The sequence below is a fragment of the Meriones unguiculatus genome, chromosome X, assembly GCF_030254825.1.
Source record: "Meriones unguiculatus strain TT.TT164.6M chromosome X, Bangor_MerUng_6.1, whole genome shotgun sequence".
Lineage (NCBI taxonomy): Eukaryota > Metazoa > Chordata > Mammalia > Rodentia > Muridae > Meriones > Meriones unguiculatus.
The window spans coordinates 6,892,067-6,918,775 of record NC_083369.1 but is presented as its reverse complement, the minus strand read 5'-3'; the positions used below and the strand labels follow the sequence as shown (position 1 = coordinate 6,918,775).

At 38.8% G+C, this 26,709-nt stretch overlaps 1 protein-coding gene across 1 annotated transcript in view; it reads left to right on the top strand.

Annotated features, from left to right (window-relative positions):
- The window catches only part of Dach2 (dachshund family transcription factor 2), a 691,399-nt gene that overhangs the window by 561,277 nt on the left and 103,413 nt on the right, over positions 1-26,709 (top strand). The window contains exon 9 of the mRNA XM_060375452.1: positions 3,270-3,272. Coding sequence (XP_060231435.1) covers positions 3,270-3,272 — 3 coding nt within the window. The remainder of the gene's footprint in view (positions 1-3,269; positions 3,273-26,709) is intronic.

Sequence of the window (26,709 nt, the reverse complement as noted above, 5' to 3'; positions counted from 1 at the left end):
TGTGGCCTAATGATTTCTGCACCTTGCAAAACTACCTGATTAGTATTATAATACATGACTCAAATGATAATTTGAGGGTGTACAAGTTTATGTGTTTTGTGATTTCCTCACAATAAAATCCTTTCAGACTGCTTCTAAAATGGTTCATCAAACTGACAGTTTTTATTTGACTCAAATGTTCTAACTAAACTGAGTAGCTGTTGAAATTGAATGTTATATTTTATCTTTCTGTAGACTTTGCAAAACAAATTAACCAAGTCAATTGCCTATTATAACATTGTGTCACATGACCCCTTTGGTGGTGATCTCATTGTCTTTTCACTTCTAAGACCGCCCCTAGAAAGAAAACCAGGAAAGATTTTAATCTAAAAATAATTCCAAACATTTTTCTTCACATCATTACTGCCTTCATATATTCTCAAAGTGTTGGATATTTTGAAAATATGAACTAGTATTCACTTCTAATTGATCTATTTATATTGTATTACATAATGTTTAAAAGTTCAGTGTTCATGAAGACACATTTTAGTCTTGATATTTTAAAAATTCTGCATGTTATTTAAAATATTGAACATGAAAGGTTGGGAGTGGAGGAGGGAGGAAACTAGAGGGAGGATACAAAGTAAATAAAGTGTAATTAATAAAAAAATAAAAAATATCAAACATTAAAAATATTGGGGGTATTATTCAGTACAACATTTCATAACACATTAATAATAAGGGTAGTCACATGTACAAATACTAAAAATATAAAAATAAACATGTCAAATATTCCCAATCATGGACCCACTCTTCATCATCCCCTCCCATGACACTTCCTCTTCCCTCTGACCCTAGCATATCAGGTCTCATCAGGACTGTCTGCTTTGTCTTCCTCTATGTCCTGGTACGACTGCTCCCCTCTCAAGAGGAGCTGTTCAAAGAGCCAGCCACTGAGTTCATGTCAGTGACAGTCCCTGTACCCACGCGTAGACACTGAGCTGCCATGGGCTATATCTGTACATGGGTTCTTTCTAGGTTATCTCCATACATAGTCCTGTGTTGGAGTATCAGTCTCAGAAAACAATAACAACAAAAAACAACTGTGCCCAGATAGTTTAATTTTGTTGTTCTCCTTGTAGAGCTCCTGTCCCAGGTCTTTCTATCCCCCCTCTTCTTTCATAAGGTTCCCTGCACTCTGCCCAAAGTTTGGCTATGACTCTCAGCATCTGCTTTGATAGACTGCTGTGTTTTTTAGAGGCCCTCTGTGGTAGGCTTTTCTCCTGTTTCCTATTTACTCCCCTTTCCGATGACTGTCCTATCTGGAGTGTGGATTGATCATCTTAACTAGGGTCCTCCTTCTTGTCCAGCTATCTTAGGTGTACAGATTTTAGTATGTTTGTTCTATATTATAGGTCTAATATCCACTTATAAGTGAGTATATACCATGTGTATCTTTCTTCTTCTGAGATACCTCATTCAAGATGATCTTTTCTAGTTCCCACCATGTACTTTTCTGAGACTGATACTCTAACCAATGACTACACATGGAAATAATCTAGAACCCCTGCACAGTTGTAACCCAGGGCAATTCAGTCTCCAAGTGGGTTCCCTAGTAAGGGGAATAGGGACTGTCTTTGACATAAACTCAGTGGCTGGCTCTTGAATCACCTCCCTCCCCTGAGGGGGGAGAAACCCTCCCAGGCCACAGAGGAAGACAATGCAGCCATTACTGATGAGGCTTGATAAGACTAGTATCCATGGAAGGGAAGGAGGACCTCCCCTATCATTGGACTGGGTGAGTGGCATGGGAGGAGAAGGAGGGAAAGTGCATTGGGAGGGGATGAGAGAGGGCGTTGCAGCTGAGATACAAAGTGAATAAATTGTAATTAATAAAAAAATAAATTAAATTTAAAAATACTAAAGCAAAAAACAATACTCAAGTGACAATACATGCTGGAAAGAAAGCAGAACCATTGCTGGTGGGAATGTAAACTTGTACAACTACTTTGGAAATCAATCTGGCACTTTCTCTGACAATTTGGATTATTTTTGCTTCCTCGAGATGCAGCTATACCATTCCTAGGCATATATCCAAAATATGCTCAGCTTTACAACAAGGATATTTGCTCATCCATGTTTGTTGAAGCTTTATTCGTTACAGCCAGAATCTGAAAACAATCCAGATGTCCCTCAACTGAGGAATGGATACGGAAATTATGGTGCACCTACACAATGGAATAATACTCAGGAATTAAAAACAAGTATAAATCATTAAATTTGCAGGCAAATGGTGGGAGCTAGACAAAATCTTTTCCTCTTTTTAACAGCTGAATAGTAGTCTATTGTGTAAGTATACTACATTCTGCTTATCTATTTTTCAGTTGAGGGACATCTAGGTTATTTCTTGTTTCTGGCTATTATGAATAAAGCTGCTGTGAATATAGATGAGCAAGTTTTCTTACAGTAGGATCGAATATTCTTTGGTTATTTGCCCAGGGGTAGTATAGCTGGGTCTTGGATAGAACTATTTCCAATTTTCTGAAAAACTACTATATTGATTTTCAAAGTGTCTGTACAAGTTTGTACTCCTGCCAGCAATGGAATATTCTACTTGCTCCACAAACTCACCAGCATGAAATGTTTTGATTTGTATTTCCCTGATGACTAAGGATGTGAACCAGTTTTTCATTAAATTATTCGTTTTTTTACTATTAATTACACTTTATTCATTTTGTATCCCCCATAAGCCCCACCCTCCTCCCCTCCTGATCCCACCCTTCCTTCCTTTTGTGCATGCATGCCCCTCCCCAAGTCCACTGATAGGGGAGGTCCTCCTCTCCTTCTTTCTGATCTTAGACTATCAGTTCTCATCAGAAGTGGCTGCATTGTCATCTGTGGCCTGGTAAGTCTGCTCCCCCCTCAGGGGGAGATGATCAAAGAGCAGGCCAATCAGATTATGTCAGAGGCAGCCCCACTTCTCTTTACTATGTAACCCACTTGGACACTGAACTATCATGTGCTACATCTGTGCAGGGGTTCTAGGTTATCTCCATGTTCATTTTATATCACAATTTCAACTCCACTTCCTTGTCTTCTTCTTGTCCCTCCCTTCCACCCACTTTCCCCATATCTTCTGTACCTCCTCACCCTTCATTCCCTAGTTATCAACCTACCCTGGTACATCAAGTTGCAGAAGGAATAAGTATCTCCTCTTTCACTGAGGAAGGACAAGGCAACTCTGCTAGGGAAATGAGATCCAGAGGGAGGCAACAGAGGCATCTGATCAGAGGGTCTAGGTCCTCTCAATGCATGGTCCATGGTTGATTCATCTGTCTCTGCAGGACCCCATGAGCCCAGATTTTTTGGCTCTGCTTGTCTCTTTGTGGAGTTCCTTCCACTCCAAGTCTTTCTATCTCCCCTTTCTTCCATAAGATTCCCTGCACTCTGCCCAGCATTTGGCTATTATTATCAGGATCTGCTTCAATAGCCTTCTGGGTAGAGTCTTACAGAGGCTACCTGTAGAAGGCTTCTGTCCTGTTCCTTGTCTTCTTATGTTTCTGATGCCTTTCCTATCTGCTCTTCTGAATGAGGATTAAGCCTCTTCCCTAGGGTCCTCCTTGTTTTTTAGCTTCTTTTTAAATATATTTTTTATTTTTAAATAATTTTATATATTCACTTGTATCCCAGCTGTAGCCCACTCCTTCTTTCCCTCCCAATCCTCCCCTCCCTCCCTCTCTTCCTCATCTCCTCCCTGCCCCCTTCCGAGTCCACTGAGAGGGGGTGTCCTTCTTTCCTTCCATCTGGTCCTAGCTTATCAGGTATCTTCAGGGTGGTTGCAATGTTCTTATCTGTGGCCTAGCAAGGCTGCTCCCCCCTCAGGGGGGAGAGGAAGCTCATGAGTTCATGTTAGAAACAATTCTTGTCTCCCTTACTAGGACACCCACTTGGATACTGAGCTACCATGGGCTATGTCTGAGTAGGGGGTGTAGGTTATATCCATGCATGGTTCTTGGTTGGATAAACAGTCTCATAGAAGACCCCTGTGCTCAGATATATTTAGACCTTGTGGGGCTCCCTGTCCCCTCTAGGATATACTAATTCCTCCTTCCTTCATATGATTCCCTACACTCTGCTGAAGGTTTGGTTATGGGTCTCAGCATCTGCTTTGATACACTGCTAGGTAGTCTTTCAGGTGCCTTCTGTGGTAGGCTACTGTCCTGTTACTTGTTTTCTCCTATTTCTAATGTCCATCTCCTTTGTCTTTCTAGATGAGGATTGATCATCTTACCCCTGGACCTCTCTCTTGTTTATCTTCTCTAGGTGTACATATTTTAGTATGTTTATCCTATCTTATAAATCTATATAAGTGAGTATATACCATGTGTGTCTTTTTGCCTTTGGGATACCTCACTCAGGCTGATTTTTTTTTTCTAGATCCCACCATTTGCCTGCAAAATTCATGATTTCCTTGTTTTTAATTGCTGAGTAGTATTCCATTGTGTAAAAGTACCACAATTTCTGTGTCCATTCCTCCGTTGATGGTTTTAGTTTCTTTAGGACTATAGATTTATTATGTTTATATTATATGGCTAATATTCATTTATAAGTGGTATATACCATGTGAGTCTTTCTGCTTCTGGGTTACCTTACTCTAGATCCCCTGCTCAGATGTAGCCCATGGGCAGCTCAGTTTCCTTGTGGGTTCCCTAGTAAGGGGAGCAGGGGCTGTCTCTAGAATGAGTTGTTGGCTCTTTGATCACTTCTGCCTGGTGAGTTGGCCTAACAAGGCCACAGAGAAAGAGGATCCAGACAATCCTGAGGAGATCTGATAGGCTAGGGTCAGATAATATGGGAAGAGGACTTCCCCTATCAATAGACTAGGAGAAGATGGGGCGGGGGAGATGAAGTGAACATGGGACTACAATGCGATGAGGGAGTGGGTGCTACAGCAGGGATACAAAGTGAGTAATTTGTAATAACAATAATAATAATAGTAATAATAATAATAAAGATAAAATTTTTAAATGTTTATCTAATATATTTATCTTACAAATGGCCATTTTCCTGAATTCTAGTTATTAGGTATATGTGCAAAAAAGAGTAAATGTTTTGTGACTTTTTGATTTGTATGTTTCTACTTCCTTTTATAGTCATAATGTACTGAGTAGAAGTTTTCTTTATTCACTCTGTTTGCCTGGAAAGAAAAGCTTCTTTGGTTAAAACATGGAGTGCTAATCACCTATGGGCTAACAAATATGTTTAGGAAAAGGCTCAATGCTATGTCAATTTACCTAACTAACCAACAGTATTAAGTTCTAACTTGAGCCCTATGACATACCTGACCTTGTTTTTTTATTATTATTTTTATTTTTTAAGCAGGTTTACAGTAATAAATGTAGATTCCCATCTTTGTAATGGGTCTTAAATCCAATCACAGAGCACATGGTTATTCTTATAAGAATTATCTCACTATTGTATAATTGAGCACATTTGTGTGGCAGGTTATGCAGGTTGGTACCAAAGTTCAGGTTCCCAATTAGGTAAGGCTGTTGATGTATTTTCTCATGCAGCATTCTAAATAGCAGGTCCCACCACTACCAAGGCTACTTAGCAGAAAGAAGCTTCTAGTTTAACTTCCAGATTTATTTACTAACAACACACAAACAAGATATGAAAATTCTTAAGCAATAGAGACTTAACAGGTTTATTCAGCAACCAAGAGGAATGAACGTACCATATGATGTTGGAAAAGCCTCTAGGAACTTTGTGACCAGGAACTTATAAGAAGGTATTGTGTAACCAGAATTAAGATTTTCTATATAAATAACCCATAATTTATAGGAGACTCTTTCCCCACCATACATGGTATCTTCTAAGTCTTTTAAATAAAGGTTGCTTCTTAAGTTTGGCTGCAAGATAGTAGGTTAGCTATGCCTTTTGCATATGGCTTTCATTTTAGTAACTTTCCTCAAACCCTTCATCTCCCCTATTTACCCACTCTCCACCTACTTAAATCTTTCATCTCATATTACTTCCTCTCTCTAATTTCATGTTAACTATCCTCTACTATCACCTCCTCCACTAAGGCAGTCAACTATTGAATGATACTTTTCTTGATATCTGGCCCTTATATTGACCTCAAACTGAACATATAAAATTCTGAACACATAAAATTAAAAATTTAAATCTAGAAAACACATATCCAAGCTGGTACACACACTACGGAAATCTTTGTGAAGCTAGAAACAGAACTACCACCACCAATTTTCCACACTTGGTATACTCAAAGAACATTATATTTTACTACTATAATACTTACAGACTCTCATTTTTATTTGTGATTTGTTCACAATAGCTTAAAATGGAATCAGCCTTGGAAGCCATCAAGTGATGAATAGATAAAGAAATTCTGGTATATTTACACAAAGAAATTTGTTACATTTAAAGAAAAAATAAAATTATGAATTTTGCAGATGAATGAATGAATGAAACTTAAATCAAGTATATATAATATGGCAGTCCAGAACATGAAAGTATACATCTTCTTCCTTAATATTTGGTTTGCTAATATTTTATTGGGAATTTTGTAGTTATGAAAATTAAGGCTTGCAGTGTTGTCTTATATATCTTATATCTTTTTAATTATTGCAAAGATATATTTCAACAATAAATTTTATAAGTTCCATTTTTATATCAATAGGGTATCAAATAATGTTTTTAACATATTGATAGACTTATTAATTGAAACTGATTATGCATATGGGGTTTTAATTCATTAAATATTAATTTTTGGAGTGTTCTTATTTAATATCTTTAGGCCATAATTTTTAATATTTAAGTTTCAATGATATGTTTTTTTAATTTTTTAATTTTTTTTATTAATTACACTTTACTCACTTTGTATCCCCCTCATGGTTCCCTCCCTCCTCCTGTCCCAATCCCTCCCTTCCTCCACCCTCTGCATGCATGCCCCTCCCCAAGTCCACTGATAGGGGAGGTCCTCCTCTCTTTCTTTCTGATCTTAGTCTATCAGTTCTCATCAGAACTGGCTGCATTGTCAGGGTTCTAGGTTATCTCCATGAGTAGTCCTTGGTTGGAGTATGAGTCTCTAGAAAGGAGAGCAACAGAACAAGAATATTTTACAGGTTTTTAAAAGAGTGACTTTATTCTTTTATTACTATAATTATTTAATTATTATTAAATGCTGGGATCCAAAGCTATCTAAGGAAGCCAAAGCCAAAGCTATCTAGTGAAGACAAAGGTATCTACAGAAGCCAAAGTCAATTCGTGAGCCAAGGCTATCTATGGAAGCCAAAGTCAAAGCTATCTAGTGGAGACAAAGGTAGTTACTGAAGCCAAAGCCAAGTAGAGAGCAAAGGTCATTTAGTGGAGACCTAAAGCTATGTAGTGAAAGAGTTATCTAGACCTTAAATCATGGGTGATAGATTGTGAGGATATCCTTTGTTAGAGCATCCGTAAGATATCTTAAGAGAACATCCTTATGGTATCTTTCAGGTACAATAGTTAACCCATGAAAGTACTCTTCCTGTCTCCTGCAGCAGCTAATTATCTTAATTACCTTCCCCCTTTTGCTGCCTTATCCCTATATAAGTTGATAAAAATTTCTAATAAATGAAGCCTTGATCAGACAAACAGACTTGGCTTCCTTCCTTACGCTTCTTGCCGCCCCCCAATTCCTTCCACTCTCCTCCCTTAGGAATCCGCGTTCAAGCCCTGCTGGTAGGGGCCATAATTAAAGTTAATAATAATTTTAATAATGGGACCAGGTGGGAGATGAGGAGGGGGCAACAGCAGGATTACCTCTGTGGCTTGGCAATGCTGCACCCCTCAGGAAAAGGTGATCATAGAGGCCTGCTGCTAAGTTCATGCCAGATTATAATAACAAGCAAATCTGAAAGAATTACACCATTTTCATCAAGCTCTTGAATCGATATATTTGTCAGTGATCCAAATGTTCTCATCTTGCTTTTAGCATATGAAAGATCTTTAGTAGTTCTCCTGTTTAGATGCTAAGATTGTTTGAGTGTTTTTCCTTTCTGATCAATATAGAAAAAGATTTTAAAATTTATTATTTACAAAATATACCTTTGATTTGGATTTAATAACTCCCTGAGTAAAATATTATTGATTTATATCCTTTTCCTTATTTTTGTTTCTATTTGATTAAATTTTGTAATACAATTTATTTTACTTTCTTATAATAGGAATTTAGATATTTGATCTTACAATTTTGTATTAACTACTGTATGTATTTAATTAATTAAATTCAATTTTCTTAGAATTGTGTCATTGAGTTTTAGTGCTTTTGTCACTTTGAAATAACATAACAAAAATATTTAAGGTAGTCATTATAAAATGATTAACAACTTAATATGGCTCATGTTTAAAGGGGTTTCATTCATAGTTGTTTGCATATATTGTCACTGGGTCTATATATGGGCAGACCATTACTACAAAGAACATGTGGTAGAGTGCACATCTCATTGAGTACAACAAACACAGAAGGAAGTTTAAACAAAGATCCTATGTTCTTTTCAAAAGAGGGCCTCTAGGAATCTAACTTCGTGCAGGCACCACCTCATAAAACTTCTCTTTGTTCTCTTGTGTAAATGCACGACAATTTCTGAATCCATTCTTCAGTTAAACAATATCTGGGCTGTTTCCAGATTCTGATTATTACAAATAAAGCTGCTATGAACACACATGAGCAAATGTCCTCACTGAATGGTGAGACATCTTTCTGATATATGTTCAGGAGAAGTGTAACTGGATCTAGAGGTACTACTGTTCCTAATTTTCAGAAAAATCACCAGATTGATTTCCAAAGGGGTTGTACAAGTTTACATTCCCACCAGAATTGAAGGAGGGTTCCCGTCTCTCTACAACCTTTCAAGTCATGTGTCATGTTGAGTTTGTGATCTTCGACATCCTGATGGGTATAAGGTGGAATCTCAGGGTCATTTTGATATGCATTCTGCTGGTGACTAAGGTGATTGAGCATTTCTTTTTTAATTAATTATTATTTTTTATATTAATTAGTTTTTCACTTTGTATTCCAGCTATAGTGCTCTCCCTCATTCTTTCCTTCCCTCATCTCCTATCATGCCCCTCTCCAAGTCCACTGATAGGGAAGTTCTTCTCCCCTTAGATTTGACCCTAGCTTATCAGGTCTCATCAGTGACTGGCTGAAATGTCCTCCTCTGTGGCCTGGCAAGAATGTTCCCCCATCAGTAGGAGGTGGTCAAAGAGCCAGCCACAGAGTTCATGTCAGAGACAGTACCTGTTCCCTTTACTAGGGAAAACCCACTTGGACACTGAGCTGCCATGGACTACATCTGAGCAGGGGTTCTGAGTAATATTCATAATGGTCCCTGGTTGGAGTATCAGTCTCAGAAAAGGCTCCTGTGCTCAGATTTTTTGGTTCTGTTGCTCTCCTTGTGGAGCTTCTGCTCTTTCTAGGTCTTACCGTCACCCCCTTCTTTCATAAGATTCCCAGTATTCTGCCCAAAGTTTGTTATGAGTCTCAGCATCTGCTTTGATACACTGATGATTAGAGGCCCTCAGTGGTAAGCTTCTGTCCTGTTTCCTGTTTTCTCCTTCTTCCAATGTCCATCCCATTTGTCTTTCTGAGAGACAACTGATCATCTTACCCAGGGTCCTCCTTCTTCTGGTACATTTACACAATGGAATACTACTCAGCAATTAAAAACAAGAAAATCATGAACTTTGCAGGCAAATGGTGGGATCTAGAAAAAAATCATCCTAAGTGAGGTATCCTAGAAGCAGAAAGACACTCACAGTATATACTCACTTATAAGTGGATAGACATATAGGATAAACCTACCAAAAACTGTATACCAAAAGAAGCTGAGCATTTCTTTAAGTGTTTCTCTACCATTCCGTATACCTCCTTTAAGAATTCTCTGTTTAGCTCTGCAACCCATTTTTAAATTGGATTATTTGTTTTGTTGGTGTTTAACTTATTTATATATTACCGATATTAGCCCTCTCTTAGATGTATGGTTAGTGAAGATCATTTCCAAGTCTGTAGGTCGTCATTTTGTTCTTTACTTTACAGAAGATATTCAGTTTCATGATATCCCATTTATCAGGGAAACCATGATAAATTTTGCAGACAAATGGATGGAACTAGAAACAGTCATCCTGAGTGAGGAAAACAAGAAGCAGAAAGACACACATGCTATACACTCAGTTATAAGTGGTTATTAGCCATATAATATAGGATAAACACACTAAAATCTACAAACTTAAAGAAGCTAAACAACAAGGAGGACCCTAGGGAAGAGGCTTAATCCTTATTCAGAAGAGCAAACAGGGTGGACATTTGGAGCAAGAGAAGACAGGGTACAGGACAAGAGCCTTCAACAGGGGGCTTCTGTAAGATTCTCTGCAGCAGGGTATTGAAGCAGATGCTGAGACTCATAACCAAACTTTGGGCAGAGTGAAGGAATCTTATGGAAGAAGGGGAGGATAGAAAGACATTGCAGGGACAAGAGCTCCACAAACAGACCAACAGAGCCAAAAATATCTGGACTCAGTGGTTCCTGCAGTGACTGATGAATCAAACAAGGACCATGTATGGAAAGAACCTAGATCCCCTGCTCAGATGTAACCCATGGGCAACTCAGTCTCCATGTGGGTTCTTTAGTAAGTAGGGCAGGGCTGTCTCTGACATGGACTCAGTCGCAGGCTCTTTCCTCAACTCTCCTAGGCGAGATGGCATAATTAGGCTACAAAGAAAGATGATCCAGACAGTCCTACTGAGACCTGATATGTTAGGGTCAGATAGTAGGGGAAGAGAGCCTCCCCAATCACTAGACTAGGGGAGGGACAAAGAGGGAAAGACTGAAGGAGGGTGGGACCAGGGGAGAGATGATGGAATGGGCTACAGCAGGAGTACAAATTGAATAAATTGTAATAAATAATAATAATACAGAAAAAATATTCTCTTAGTTCCCAATGATGTTAAGAGTTAGGGTGCAAGTATTCTACACATGAGCTTTGAGAGGTCACTTAACAGCTAAACCACTACATTTTACTTCTTGCTTTCAGAAGCTAACATTTATCTCTAAGCGAAAATGCACTGAGTTTATCCCTAAGAGTTCAGAAAGTCTTAACTTTCAGATCTACTTTAAAGTTCAATATCAATACTTTATCTTATTTTCAATAAAAATCATTGCATCTGTAAAGAACAAAAAAAAATATCTACAATTCTTAGACAAAGTGGAAAATGGTAAAGGTCCTCATGAAAATGCTGAAAAATAGAAAAAAAGTGTATGTATGGACTGGACCAAATTCAACAATGCATGATTAACTCTTAGCTCCTTGTCTGCATTCCAACATGTGAAAGAATGATGTGAGCTCCAAACACTTGAGAATAGCAATCCCTACATGCTGTCACTAACTCCAACCTTTCTGGTTTTTCACTTAGGTTTTTACACACTGGCTGCATATTTTTTTCAATTAAAAAAATATATATTTTTTTATTTTTATATTAAATACAGTTTATTCGCTTTGTATCTCAGCTGTAGCCCCCTCCCTCATTCCCTTCCAATCCCACCCTCACTACCTCTTCTCCTCCCAAGCCCCTCTCTAAGTCCACTGATAGGGAAGGTCCCCCTCCCCTTCCATCTGACCCTAGCTTAACAGGTCTCTTCAGGATTGGCTGCATTGTCCTCCTCTGTGGCCTGGCAAAGCTGTTCCCACTCCGGGGGAGGTGGTCAAAAAATAGACACAGAGTTCATGTCAGAGACCGTCTTGTTCCCACTGCTAGGGAACCCACTTGGATACTAAGCTACCATAGGATTCATCTGAGCAGGGGTTCTAAGTAATATCCATGAAAGGTCTTTGGTTGTAGTATCAGTCTCACAAATGACCCCTGTGCACAGATATTTTTGTACTGCTCCTCTCCCTGTGGAGCTGCTGTCCTCTCCAGGTCTTACTAACTCCCCCTTTTTTCATAAGATTCCCAGCCCAAAGTTTGGTTATGAGTCTCAGCATCTGCTTTGATACACTGCTGAGTAGTCTTTCAAGGGCACTTTTTGGTAGGCTCCTGTCCTGTTCCCTGTTTTCTCCCTCTTCAGATGTCTATCCTATTTGTCTTTTGAGTGAGGATTGATCATCCTACCCAGGGTCCTCCTTCTTGCTTGATTTTTTTAGTTGTACAGATTTGTGTAGATTTATCATATATTATATGTCTATTATCCACTTTAAGTAAATACAATGTGTGTCCCTCTCCTTCTGGGATACCTCACTCAGGATGATCTTTTCTAGATCCCACCCTTTGCCTGCAAGTTTCATGATTTCCTTGTTTTTAATTGCTGAGTAATATTCTGTTGTGTAAATGCCCACAATTTCTGTATCCTTTGTCAGTTGAAGGGCATCTGGGTTGTTTCCAGATTCTGGATATAACAAATTAATGTGCTATGAACATGGTTGAGAAAATGTCCTTGAATATTTGAGAATGTTTTAGATATATGCCTGGGAGTGCTATATTTGTATCTTGAGATAGCACTATTCCCTAATTGTCTGAGAAAGTGCTGGATTGATTTCCAAAGTTGTACATATATATATATATATATATATATATATATATATATATATGTAATATATAATATTCCCACCAGCAATGGAGGACTGTTCCCCTTTCTTCACATCCTCTCCAGCCTGTGTTCTCACTTGAATTTTTGATCTTAGCCATTCTGATAGGTGTAAGGTGAAATCTCACTATCATTTTGATTAGTATTTCCCTGATGACTCAGGATGCTGACCATTTCTTTAAGATTTTCTTTGCCATTTGATATTCCTCTATTGAGAATTATCTGTTTAGATTTGTACCCCATTTTTAAATTGGGTTTATTGATTTTTTTTGCTGTTTAATTTCTTGTGTTCTTTATATATTCTGGATATTGGTGAAGAGCCTTTGCGAACAGTTTGTAGGCTGTTGTTTTGTTCTGACAACAGTGTCCTTTGCTTTACAGAAGCTTTCCAGTGTCATGAGGTCCCATTTATTGATTGTTGCTCTTAGATCCTGTTCTGTTGATGTTCTGTTCAGGAAGTTGTCTCCTGTGCCAATGACTTCAAAGTCTTTCCTCTCTTTTTTATATAAAAGGTTTAGTATGTCTGGTTGATGTTGACATCTTTTATCTACTTGGACTTCAGTTTTGTACAGGGTGATAAATATGGATCTATATGCATTTTTCTACATGTAGACACCCAGTTAGACCAGCACCATTTTTTATAGATGCTGTCTTTTCTTTCATTGTATGTTTTTGGCTTCTTTGTCAAAAATCAAGTATCCAGAGGTGTTAAAGTTTATTTTGGTGTCTTCTATTAGATTCCATTTATGCACCATTCTGTTTCTATGCTAGTAACATACAGTTTTTATTACTATTGCTTTGTAGTACAGGTTGAGCTCAGGGAGGGAGATACCTCCAGACTATGTGTTGTTGTACAGGATTCTTTTAGCAATTCTGGGTTTTTTTGTCTTTACATATGAAATTGAAAATAATTCTTTCAAGGTCTGTAAAGAATTGTGTTCATATTTTGATGGGAATTGCACTGAATCTGTACATTGCTTTTAGCAGTATGGCCATTTTCACTAAGGATGCATGAGCATGGAAGACGTTTCCATCTTCTGATAGCTTCTTCAATTACTTTCTTCAGAGACTTAAAGGTTTTTTTTCAAATGGGTCTTTCAAATGCTTGGTTAAGGTTACATAAAGGTTCTTTATATTATTAGTGTCTATTGTGAAGGGTGTTGTTTCCCTAATTTCTTTCTTAGCCCTTTTGGTTTTTTTGTTACAGTAGGGCTACTGACTTTTTTGAGTTAATTTTGTAACCAGACACTTTGCTGAAGGTATTTATCATCTGAAAAAGTTATCTGGTTAAACTTATGGGATTGCTCATGTATACTATCATATCATCTGCAAATAGTGATACTTTGCCTTCTTCCTTTCTGATTTGTATCCCCATGATTTCCTTTATTTTCTGATTGCTCAAGTACTATGTTGAAAAGATAGAAAGTGGGCAGTCTTACCTAATCCCTGAGTTCAGTGGGATTGATTAATTTTCTCTCTATTTAGTTTGATGTTGGCTACAGGCTTACTGTGTATTGACTTTACTATGTTTATGTATGTGCCTTGTTTCCCTGATTTTTCCAAAATTTTATACATGAATAGTTGTTGGATTTTGTCAAATGCTTTTTCAGGATCTATGGAGATGATCATGTGGTTTGGCTCCTTCAACTTGTTTATATGGTGGATTGCATTGATAGATTTCCATATACTGAACCAGCCCTACAATGCCTTTTATTAAGCCTACTTGGTCATAGTGGATGATATCATTTATGTGTTCTTGGATTTGGTTTGCAATTATTTTATTCAATATTTTTATCATGCATATTCATAAGAGAGATGAGTCTGAAGTTCTCTTTCTTTGTTGGTTCTTGGTGTGGTTTAGATTGCAAGGCGACTATGGCTTCATAGAATGAGAATGAGCTTGGTAATGTTCCCTGGGCTTTTGGGGCTTTTTTTTGTGGAAGGGAGACTTTTAATGACTGCTTCTGTTTCTTTGGGGCAAATATGGTTATTTATTCTATTTACCTGGTCTTGTATTAATTATGGTAGATGGAATCTATCAAGAAAATTGTCCATTTCATTCAGATTTTCAAATTTTGTGGCATATAGACTTTTGTAGTAAGACCTAATAATTGTTTGAATTTCTTCAGTGTCTGTTGTTATATCCTTCTTTTCATTTCTGGATTTTGATGATTTAGATAGTTTTGCTATCTAAATGAGATCAAGAGCTGGTTCTTACTGTCTTGTTGGTTTTCTCAAAGAACCAGCTCTTGATCTCATTGGTGTTTTTTAATTGTTTTCTTTGTTTCTATTTCATTGATTTCAGCTCTGAGTTTGATTATTTCTAATCATCTATTCTTTTGGGATGTGTCTGCTTTTTTGTTGTTGTTGTTGTTCGAGGGTATTTAGATGAGCCACTTAATTGCTTGTATGTGATGTCTCATATTTCATTCTGGAGACAGTTAGTGCTATGAACTTTCCTCTTAGCACTGTTTTCATTGTGTCCCATAGGTTTGGGTAAGTTGTGCCTTCATTTCCTTTGATTTTTAGGAAGTCTATAATTTCTTTTGTCATTTCTTCCCAGACCAAGTTATTATTGAGTAGAGTGTTGTTTAGTTTCCATGTTTATGTGGGCTTTTTGTTATTTCTGTTGTTATTGATATCTAGTTTTAGTCAATGTTGGTCCGATAGGATACAAGGGATTATTTTGGTCTTCTTGTATCTGTTGAGGCTTGCTTTGTGCCTGACTATATGGTCAGTTTTCAAGAAAGTTCCATGAGGAGCTGAAAAGAAGATATACTTTTTTGGGGTTTGGGTGAAAAGTTCTGTAAATATCTATTAGGTCCATTTGACTTAGGACCTCTGTAAGTGTTATTATTTCCCTATTTAGCATCTGTCCAGATAAGAATGATTGTTGAAGTCCCCCACTCTTTAGTTGTGAGGATCAACATGTGATTTAAGCTTTGATTGTAGCCAGTCCTAAAGATACATTATAAGCTAGGGTCAGATAAAAGGGGAGGAAGACCTCCCCTATCAGTGGACTTGGAAAGGGGCAGGGAGGAGATGAGGGAGGGAGGGTGGGATTGGGAGGGAATGAGGGATCGGGCTATTGCTGGGATACAAAGTAAATAATCTGTGATTAATATAAAAAATAAAAACTATAAAAAAGGAAAAAATAATGTTTCATTTACAAATGTAGGTGCTCTTGTACTTAGGACATGGATGTTCAGGATTGCGATGTCCTCATGTTGGATTTTTCATTTGAGGTTAATGAAATGCCCCTCTCCATCTATTTTGATTAACTTTGGTTGAAAGTCTATTTTATTCAATATTAGGATAACTACCCCAGTTTGTTTTCTGTATCTGTTTGCTTGAAAAACATTTTTCCAGCCTTTTACTCTGAGGTAATGTTTATCTTTGTGGCAGAGGTGTGTTTCTTGGATGCAGCAGAATGTTGGATCCTGTTTCAGCAACCATTCTGTTAGTTTGTGTCTTTGTTTGTTTGTTTGTTTGTTGTTGATGATTTTTTAATTTTGTTTTTCTCATTAGTTACATTTTGTTAATTCTGTATCCCAGCTGTATCCCTCATTCCCTCCCCAATCCCAACCTCCATCCTTCATCTCCTCCCTGCCCCTTTCCAAGTCCACTGATAGGGGAGGACCTCCTCCCCTTTCATATGACTCCGTTTTGTCAGGTATTTTCAGGACTGGCTGCAAAGTCCTCCTCTGTGGCTTAACAGTACTGCTCCTCCCTTGGGAGGTGGGGAGGTCAAAGAGCCAGTCAATGAGTTCCTGTTAGAAATAGTCCTTGTTCCCCTTACTATGGAAAACCAATTGATTACTGAGCTATCAAGGGTCACATCTGAGCATAGGTTCTAGGTTTTATCCTCTCATGGTCTTTGGTTGAGTGTCCATCTCAGAAAAGACCCTGTGACCAGATGTATTTGGTCATTGTGGAGCTCCTATCCTTTCCACATCAAACTCCCCTTCTTTCATATGATTTCCTGCACTCTGCCGAAGGTTTGGTTATGAGTCTTAGTATCTACTTTGGAACACTGCTAGGTAGAGTCTTTCCAATGCTTTCTGCCGTAGATTCCTGTCATACTTTCAATGCATATCCCATTTGTCTTTCTAAATGGGATTGATCATCATACCCCGTGTCAGCTTTCTTGATTATCTTCTTTAGTTGTATAGATTTCAGTATGTTTATCATATCTTTTAGGTCTATATAAGCTGGTACATTCCATGTTTGTCTTTCTCCTTCTGGGATACCTCACTCAGAATGATCTTTTCTAGATCCCACCATTTGCCTGAAAATTTCATGATTTCCTCTTTTTTGATTGCTGAGTAGTATTCCATTGTGTAAAAATACCACAATTTCTATACCCATTCCTCCGTTGATGGACATGTGAGTTGTTTCCAGGTTCTGGCTATTACAAATAAAGCTGCTACAAATATGGTTGAGCAAAAGTCCTTATTGTGTACTTGAGCAAATTTTGGGTATATACCTAGGAGTGGTATAGCTCGGTCTTGAGGAAGCACTATTCCTAATTGTCCGAGAAAGCGCCAGATTGACTTCCAAAGTGGTTGTACCAGTTTACATTCCTACCAGCAATGGAGGAGGGTTCCCTTTTCTCCACAACCTCTGCAGCATGTGTTATCACTTGAGTTTTTCATCTTGGCCATTCTGATGGGTGTAAGGTGAAATCTCAGAGTCGATTTGATTTGCATTTCCCTAATGGCTAATGTGGTTGAGCATTTCTTTAAGTGTTTCTCTGCCATTCTATATTCCTCTACAGAGAATTCTCTTTTTAGCTCTGTTCCCCATTTTTTAATTGGATTACTTGGTTTGTTGCTTTTCAGCTTCTTTAGTTCTTTATATATATTGGATATTCGCCCTCTGTCAGATAAAAGGTTGGTGAAGAATCTTTCCCAATCTGTAGGCAGTCGTTTTGTTTTGATGACGGTGTCCTTTGCTTTACAGAAGCTTTTCAGTTTCATGAGGTCCCATTTATTGATTGTTGCTCTTAAAACCTGTGCTGTTGGAGTTCTGTTTAGGAAGTTGTCTCCTATGCCGATGAGTTCTAGGCTGTTTCCCAATTTTTCTTCTAACAGATTTATTGTGTCTGGTTTTGTGCTGAGGTCTGTGATCCACTTAGACTTTAGTTTTGTGCAGGGTGATAAATGTGGATCTATTTTCATTTTTCTGCATGTAGACATCCAATTAGACCAACACCATCTGGTGAAGATGCTATCTTTTTTCCATTGAATGGTTTTGGCTGCTTTGTCAAAAATTGATTATTCATAGGTACATGGGTTTATTTCTGGGTCTTCTATTCGGTTCCATTGATCCTCCTTTCTATTTCTATGCCAATGCCATGCAGTTTTTATTACTATTGCTTTGTACTACAGCTTGAGATCGGGGATGGAGATACCTCCAGATTATCTATTGTTGTACAGGGTTGTTTTGGAGATTCTGGGTTTTATTGTTTCTCCATATGAAGATGATAATCTCTTTTTCAAGGTCTGAAAAGAATTGAGTTGGTATTTTGATGGGAATTGCATTGAATCTGTAGATTGCTTTTGGCAGGATGGCCATTTTCACAATGTTAATCCTACCAATCCATGAGCACTAGAGATCTTTCCATCTTCTGAGATCTTCAATTTCTTTCTTCAGAGACTTGTAGTTTTTCTCAAACAGGTCTTTCACGTGTTTGGTTAATGTCACCCCAAGATACTTTATGTTATTAGTGGCTATTGTGAAGGGTGTTGTTTCCCTAATTTCTTTCTCAGCCTTTTTGTCTTTTGTGTACAGGAGGGCTTCTGATTTTTTTTTTAGTTGATTTTGTATCCTGCCACTTTGCTGAAGGTGTTTATAAGCTGAAGGAGTTCTCTGGGTGAATTTTTGGAGTCACTCGTGTATACTATCATATCATCTGCAAATAGTGACACTTTGATCTCTTCCTTTCCAATTTGTATCCCCTTGATCTCCTTTAGTTGTCTTATTGCTCTGGCTAGGACTTCAAGTATTATGTTGAAGAGGTATGGAGAGAGTGGGCAGCCTTGTCTTGTCCCTGATTTCAGTGGGATTGATTTAAGGTTCTCTCCATTGAGTTTGATGTTGGCTGTAGGCTTGCTGTATATTGCCTTTATTATGTTTAAGTATGTGCCTTGTATCCCTGATCTCTCCAAGACTTTAAACATGAATGGCTGTTTGACTTTGTCAAATGCTTTTTCGGTGTCCAAGGAGATGATCATGTGGTTTTTCACCTTCAGTTTGTTTATGTGGTGGATTACATTGATGGATTTCCATATGTTGAACCACCCTTGCATGCCTGGGATGAAGCCTACTTGGTCATGGTGGATGATATCTTTCATGTGTTCTTGGATTCGGTTAGCAAGTATTTTATTGAGTATTTTTGCATCAATATTCATAAGAGAGATAGGTCTGAAGTTCTCTTTTTTTGTTGGGTCTTTGAGTGGTTTGGGTATCATGGTGACTATAGCTTCATAGAATGAGTTTGGTAGTGTTCCTTCTGTTTCTATTTTGTGGAATAGTTTGAGGAGAATTGGTATTAACACTTCTTTGAAGATCTGGTAGAATTCTGCGCGGAAACCATCGGGCCCAGGGCTTTTTTTGGAGGGGAGACTGTTAATGACTGCTTCAATTTCTTTGGGGGATATAGAGTTATTCAATCTTTCTGCCTGATCTTGACTTAATGTTGGTAGATGGAATCTATCAAGAAAATTGTCCATTTCATTTAGATTTTCAAATTTTGTGGCGTATAGGCTTTTGTATTTTGACCTAATGATTGTTTGGATTTCTTCAGTGTCTGTAGTTATGTCCCCCTTTTCATTTCTGATTTTGCTGGTTTAGATAGATTCTCTCTGCTTTTTAGTTAGCTTGGCTAAGGGTTTGTCTATCTTGTTGATTTTCTCAAAGAACCAGCTTTTTGTTTCATTGATTCTTGGAATAGTTTTATTTGTTTCTAATTGATTGATTTCAGCCCTGAGTTTGATTATTTCCAGCAGTCTGCTCCTCTTGGGTGTATCTGCTATTTTTTCCTAGGGTTTTCAGTTGGGCCATTAAGTTACTTGTATGTGATGTTCCAAATTTCTTCTTGAAGGCACTTATTTCTATAAATTTTCCTCTGAACACTGCTTTCAATGTGTCCCATAAATTTGGGTATGTTGTGCCTTCATTTTCATTGAGTTCTAGGAAGTCTTTAATTTTTTTTCTTATTTCTTCCTTAACCCATCTGTCATTGAGTAACAAGTTGTTCAGTTTCCATGTGTGTGTAGGTTTTTGGTTATTTCCATTGTTGCTGATGTCCAACTTTTGTCCATGGTGGTCCCATAGAATACAAGGGATTATCTCAATCTTTTTATATCTGTTGAGGCTTGCTTTGTGACAAACTATATGGTTTATTTTGGAGAAGGTTCCATGAGGTGCTGAATGGAAGTTATACTCTTTTGAGTTTGGGTGGAAAGATCTGTAGACGTCTATTAGGTCCATTTGATTTAGGGACTCTGTAAGTGCTTTTATTTCCCTATTTGGTTTCTGTCTAGTTGATCTGTCCCTTGGTGAGAGTGAGGTGTTGAAGTCACCCACTATTAGGGTATTGCGATCAGTGTGTGGTTTAAGCTTTAATAATGTTTCATTTATGAATGTAGGTGCTCTTGTATTTGGGGCATAGACGTTTAGAATTGTGATGTCTTCTTGGTGAATTTTTCCTTTGATGAAAATATAGTGCCCTGCTATGTCCTTTTTGATTTGTTTTGGTTGAAAATCTATTTTATGAGATATTAGGATAGTCACTCCGGCTTGTTTTTTTGGGTCCATTTGCTTGAAAAACTGTTTTCCAGCCTTTTACACTGAGGTAATGTTTATCTTTGTTGCGTAGGTGTGTTTCTTGAATGCAGCAGAATGTTGGTTCCTGTTTCCGCATTCATTCTGTTAGTCTGTGTCTTTTTATTGGAGCGTTGAGTCCATTGATGTTGATAGATAATAATGACCATTGAATGTTATTTCCTATTATTGTGGAGTTGGCGATGTTACTGTGAATCATTGCTTGTTTGCTTTTGATTTTTGTTGGAAATTATCTTTAACCTATGTTTTCTTGGGTGTATTTGTTTTCATTGGATTGGAATTTTCCTTCTAGTATCTTCTGTAGGACTGGGTTGCTGTTCAAATATTGCTTAAATTTAGTTTTGTCATGGAATATTTTATTTTCTCCATCTATGTTGATTGAAAGCTTTGCTGGGTAAAGTAGTCTAGGTTGGCATCTGTGGTCCCTTAGGGCCTGCATGATATCTCCCCAGGCCCTTTTGGCTTTCATAGTTTCTGGTGAGAAGTCCGGTGTGATTCTGATAGGTTTGCCTTTATATGTTACTTGGCCTTTTTCCCTTGCTGCTTTTAGTATCTTGTCTTTGTTCTATAGATTGAGTGTTTTGACTATGATGTGGCATGAGGAGTTTCTTCTCTGGTCTAGTCTATTTGTTGTTCTGTAGGCCTCTTGTATGTTTTTGGACATCTCTTTCTTTAAGGTGGGAAAATTTTCTTCTATGATTTTCTTGAAAATATTTTTTGGACCTTGTAGCCTGGACTCCTCTTCTTCTTCAATTCCTATTATTCTTAGATTTTGCCTTTTCATGGCGTCTTGATTTCTTGGATAGTTTGTGTTTGGGATTTTTCTGATTTTATTTTTGCTTTGAGAGAAGTATCAATATCTGTGAGTGTATCTTCAGCACCCGAGATTCTCTCTTCCATCTCTTGTATTCTATTAGTGATGCTTACCTTTGTGATTCCTTCTCTTTTCTCTAAGTTCTTCAGTTCCAGGGTTTTCTCGGTTTGTGTTTTCTTTATTAATTCTAATTCTGTTTTCATGGCTTGCAACATTTCCTTCATCTGTTTGAGTGTGGTTTCCTGTGTCTCCAAGATGGTCTCTATATTTTTGTTTGTTTCCTCTCTTAGTGCCTCTGCTTCTGCCTCCAATTGTTTGGCTATATTTGCATGTGTTTCTTTAAGAGCTTCTTCATTCACTTCGTTTTTCTTTGTTTCTATTTAGGAGGCCAAGTCTTTAAGGGATTTTTTTGTATCCTCTTTAACTGTTTGAATCTCTATGACTATTTCTCTGAGAGATTTGTTGGTTTCCTCTTTATGTGCCTCAAATAACTGGATAATCATAGCTTTAAAATCATTTTCTTGTGTTTCTGCTGAGTTGGAATGTCCAATAATTTTGGAGGTTGCTGGTTAAACCATGATATCTTGATTTGCGTTGCTGTGTTCTTTTGCAGACCTCTGGCCATTTGGTTATCTGTAGTGTTCACTGTCTGTTCCTGGATTCTGAAGGTCAGACTGTTTTTTCTCTGGTATCTGGTGAATTCTTCAGGAAAATGGGTGAGGTCTAGTGGTTTCAGTGTGTGCATTGGTTATTCAGCTATACCTGTAGGAGGAAAGTTCTCAGGCGCAGAAGGACAAATGCGAGATAGCGTTGTTTGAGCCTGTGCTTGTGGGTATGACCTAAGGGACAGGCTGTTGGTGAATGAAGAGGCCTTCAGTGTATGAGAGGGGTGCCCTGCAGGCACTGAAGTTGTTGCAGGCGCTAAGGAATCGCAAGCGCTGTTGAAGAATGCACGTGCATATTGATTTTACAGGTCTGCTGGTCTTTGGTGTCTATTCAGCTGGTTTTCTGCCACTGAGGTGTTGGATGGCCCATACAATCACTGGCTGGGCAGCCCTGTGTAGTTCGTGCTGTCACTTGCAGACTTGGGATCTGGGAATGGTTGTACTGTGGGTCTGAGTCTCTGTGGATAGCACTGTATTGGGCGTGCGCTCTGGTGGGATGGAGTTTTTGCGGTGTGTGCACTCCTGCAGAGCCGGGTGGTGGTGGTAGTCGGGGGTGTGTTCTGCGGGTCAAGAGCTCGGCGAGAAGGCTCTAGGTGGGGTGTGTTCTCCTCTGAGTGGTGGCGTTCAGCAGGTCATTACTGCTCTCTGCTGCGGCTGCTGGGTCTGGAGCCTTGCCTCCCTGCCTCCTCACAATTAGTGGCATAGAGAGAGAAAACAAACAAAAAATTAGAGATCATCATGAAAAGACAAGAATATACATTCAAACAGATGGAGGAAATGGTGCAAGACATGAAAACAGAATTAGAATCAATAAACAAAACACAAATAGAGGAAACCTTTGAGCCGAAGAACTTAGAGAATAGATCAGAAATAGCAAAGGAAAGCAATACCAATAGAATAGGAGAGATGGAATAGAGAATCTCAGGCACTGAAGATACAATTGAAGAAATGGATACATCTCTCAAAGAAAAAGTAAAATCAGAAAAGTTCCAAACACAAAACATCTTGGGTCCCAGACACTGAGCTTTGCGGCTTTGGTATCCAGGAAGAATTGTATTGTGGATCTGAGTCTCTGTGGGTAGCGCTCAGTGGTTGGAGCTCTGTGATTGGGCCTGCGCTCCTCCTGTGAGGAGGTTTCTGAGGTTATTGCGCTCTGGCCGCTTGGGGCGTGAGCTCCATTACACTTCCTGCTGAGGTCTAGCTAGTGATTGCGTCAGCGGGATGGGGGAGGGGATGCTTCGTGGGTCCGGAGGGCCCTGAGTGGGGTGTGTGTCCAAGGAAGGGATGGGTGTTCAACGGGTGGTTACAGCAGACCGCTGCTGTAAGGGGCCGGAGCACTGTCTCTGCTGCCTTGATCTCCCAGATGTGAACTTTGTGCTCAGCTGCCTGGTGCTGTGTGCGGGTTTCCGGGAGGCCTGGACAAGGGAAGCACCCTATTTCCTTCCCGGAGAAGTCTGAGGCCAATCTAAATCTACTAGCACTCCACGCTTCTGTGGTGGCCCCTCTCCTTTAGAAAGCCCAAAAGTCCAAATTCTAGCTTCGATTGACTCTCCACTCACCAATTCCGGAGATTCGTGTCTTCTGCCTCTCCAAAACCGTGTGCTCTACTCGCCGCCATCTTGGAGTCCCAGTTTGTGTCTTTTTATTGGAGAGTTGAATATGTTAATGTTGATAACAGTGACCAATGAATGTCAGTTCCTTTTATTGTGGAATTAGTGGTGTTATTGTGTTACAATGCTTGTTTTCTTTTAATTCTTTGTTGTGAAGTTATCCATATTCTGTGTTTTTTTTGGTGTAGTTGATTTCATTGCATTGATGTTTTCCTTCTAGTATGTTCTGTAGGGCTAGCTTGCTGTGTAGATGTTGTTTAATTTTAGTTTTGTTGTAGAAAAATTTATTTTCTCGGTCTATGTTGATTGAAAGCTTTGCTGCATATAGTTGTCTAGGTTGGCATCTCTTGTCACTTAAAATCTACATGACATCTTCCCAGGGCCCTCTTGCTTTCATAGTTTCTGTTGAGAAGTCTGGTGGGATTCTGATAGGTTTACCTTTATATGTTACTTGACCTTTTTCCCTTGCTGCTTTTGATATTTTATTTTTTCTTTGTTCTGTAGATTTAGTGATTTGACTATTAAGTGATGTGAGGAGTTTCTTTTCTGGTCTTGTTTATTTAGTGTTCTGTACACCTCTTGTATATTTATATACATCTCTGTTATTTAGTTGGGAAAAGTTTATTCTATGACTTTCTTGCAAACATTTTACGGACCTTGGAGCCTGGTATCTTCTTTTCCCTCTATTCCTATTTTTCCTAGATTTCTTTTTTTCATGCCATCCTTGATTTCATGGATGTTTTGTGTTTGGAGCTTTTCTGATTTTACTTTTTCTTTGAGAGATATATCCATTTCTTCAATTGTATCTTCAGTGCCTGAGATTCTCTATTCCATCTCTCCTATTCTATTGGTATTGCTTTCCTTTGCCATTTCTGATCTATTCTCTAAGTTCTTCAGCTCAAAGGTTTCCTCTATTTGTGTTTTGTTTATTGATTCTAATTCTGTTTTCATGTCTTGTACCATTTCCTCCATCTGTTTGAATGTATATTCTTGTCTTTTCATGATGATCTCTAATTTTTTGTTTGTTTTCTCTCTATATGCCACTAATTGTGCCTCTACCTGTGCCTATATTTGTTTGGCTGTATTTGCTTATGTTTCTTTGAGAACTTTTTTTTCCTCTTTATGTGCCTATAATAACTGAATAAATGAACTTTATGTTCACTTTCCTGTGTTTCTGATGGATTATGTTTATTTTGGGGGTTGCTGGTGAAGCCATGATGTCCTGATTTTTTTGGATGTGTTCCTTAGCCGACCTTTAGCCATCTGCTTATCTGTAATGTTTTCTGTTTGTTCCTGGAGTCTGTACTTCAGACTGGGTTTGTCTTTCTCTGGTGTCTGTAGTATTCTTCAGGAAGATGAGAGAGGTCCACTGGTTTGAGAGTGGATTTTTGGTGTTTCAGCTGTAGCTAAGGGAGGAAGGTCAACAGCGCATATGTGCAACTGTGTGCATTTGCGTGGCAGTGTGCTTTGAGGAAGATGCTGCTAGAGCTTGTAGATGCCTGAAGCATGGCACTTAAGCATGGGTAGGTGGGCATGGGAGAAAGGGGAAGTGCAGGTGCTCGTGCTGATTGCAGGCATAGTATGCATGCACTGGTGCCCTGAATACTCCAGTAGCCTGTAGGTGTGTTGTACTGTCCTCTTGGTGTTCAGATATGTCTGGCCTACAGGAATTGTTTACTTGGAATCCTCTGGGAGACCCACAGATGGGGGCTTCAATGTTAAGAATGCTGTCCTAAGGATAACCTATGTTGCCCACAGTGTGGGTTTGGGTGGGAGGGATCAGATATCTGGCTGCTAGTTTAGGGAGTCCCTGATTTTGAGGCTCTGCTAGCACTCATTTAAAGGTGCACTCACTCGCTCATAGGCCTAATGGGAAAGCACAGGGGATCCTCCTCTTCTCTGCTCTCAGAAATAGGCCCAGAGGAGCAAATGAGAATGCAGGAGACCTATCAACTCAGTGGTGTCCACTGTTTGGCCTTACGGTAGGTATGCCTCTCTAGCCTCAGTAACACATACTGCAGAGAAGGATCTTGCACATACTAGCTGCTGCTCTGCCCCAGGGACAACTCTGAGAGGCCTGCCTGTGCTGTTTCATTCACTGAGAGAGTGGAGGTTTTTGCTTATAGTAGTCACTACCCTGCTGCAGCTGGAGCCCCTCAGGCCTGCCAGTGCTTTTTCAGTCACTGAGGGCAGAGGCTTGAGCTTGGGGCAATCACTGCAGTCTCAGCTAAGCAGTCTCAGTGCTTGGGGCAGGAGGCCACTGTTGGCCGCCTTGCAGAGCAGGGATAACCATGCTTGGGAAGAGAGGAAGTGCAGGCGGTTGAATATTCTCCACTCTCAATCACCGTATACATCCACAGGTGACCTGGATCCAAACTGTCCCAGCTCCCTCTTGCCCAGGAAGCCTCATTATGGATGTTCTGGCTTCAGCTGCCACTCCACTCACCAATTTCAGAGTTTCAGATCCTGTGCCCCTCAGATAACATGTGTGCTGGTTGCTGCCATCTTGGAACTCCATCCTTACTGCAGATTTTTGACAGATATTTCTTGTCATAGCCTCTTAAATCTACGTTGAAGCTTAAGCTTCAGACCCACAGCTTGGTGCACTGCAATCACATATTGGCCGGCACATCAATTTTTTCCTTCAATATATCAGTAGATATATTTTCATATATAATTCTTAGATCCTGCATGCCTCCAAACTAAGTATGATGTTCACAATGCCAAGATGTACCATTGGATACCAAAATAGATGGATTCTCTTGGGACATGGCTACAGTAGCTTATTATTCTTAATCAGCTAAATACAAAAACAAATTTCTGTAGATGATGTTTCCTATTGACCTGTGCAAGTTCTATTCCCAAATAACAGTTTCACAATTTTAAACATTTGATCTTTTTATAACTAACTCCTTCCCACTTAATGAGATGTCATTAAGGTATCTTTACTATTTCTCTGATAGTATTTAACTTATTTTTAATACTGCTATTTTTTTTTTGTAAACTGCTCTTACCTTGGCTTGAGTTGTATATTTATGAGTTGTCTTTTCTAGTCAAGTTGAAAGTAGTTAATAATCATTGTAATGTGTCTTTTGCTCCAAATTATCAGCAAAACTAGTTTAAAGTAGCCAGAATTGTTCATGCTGTAG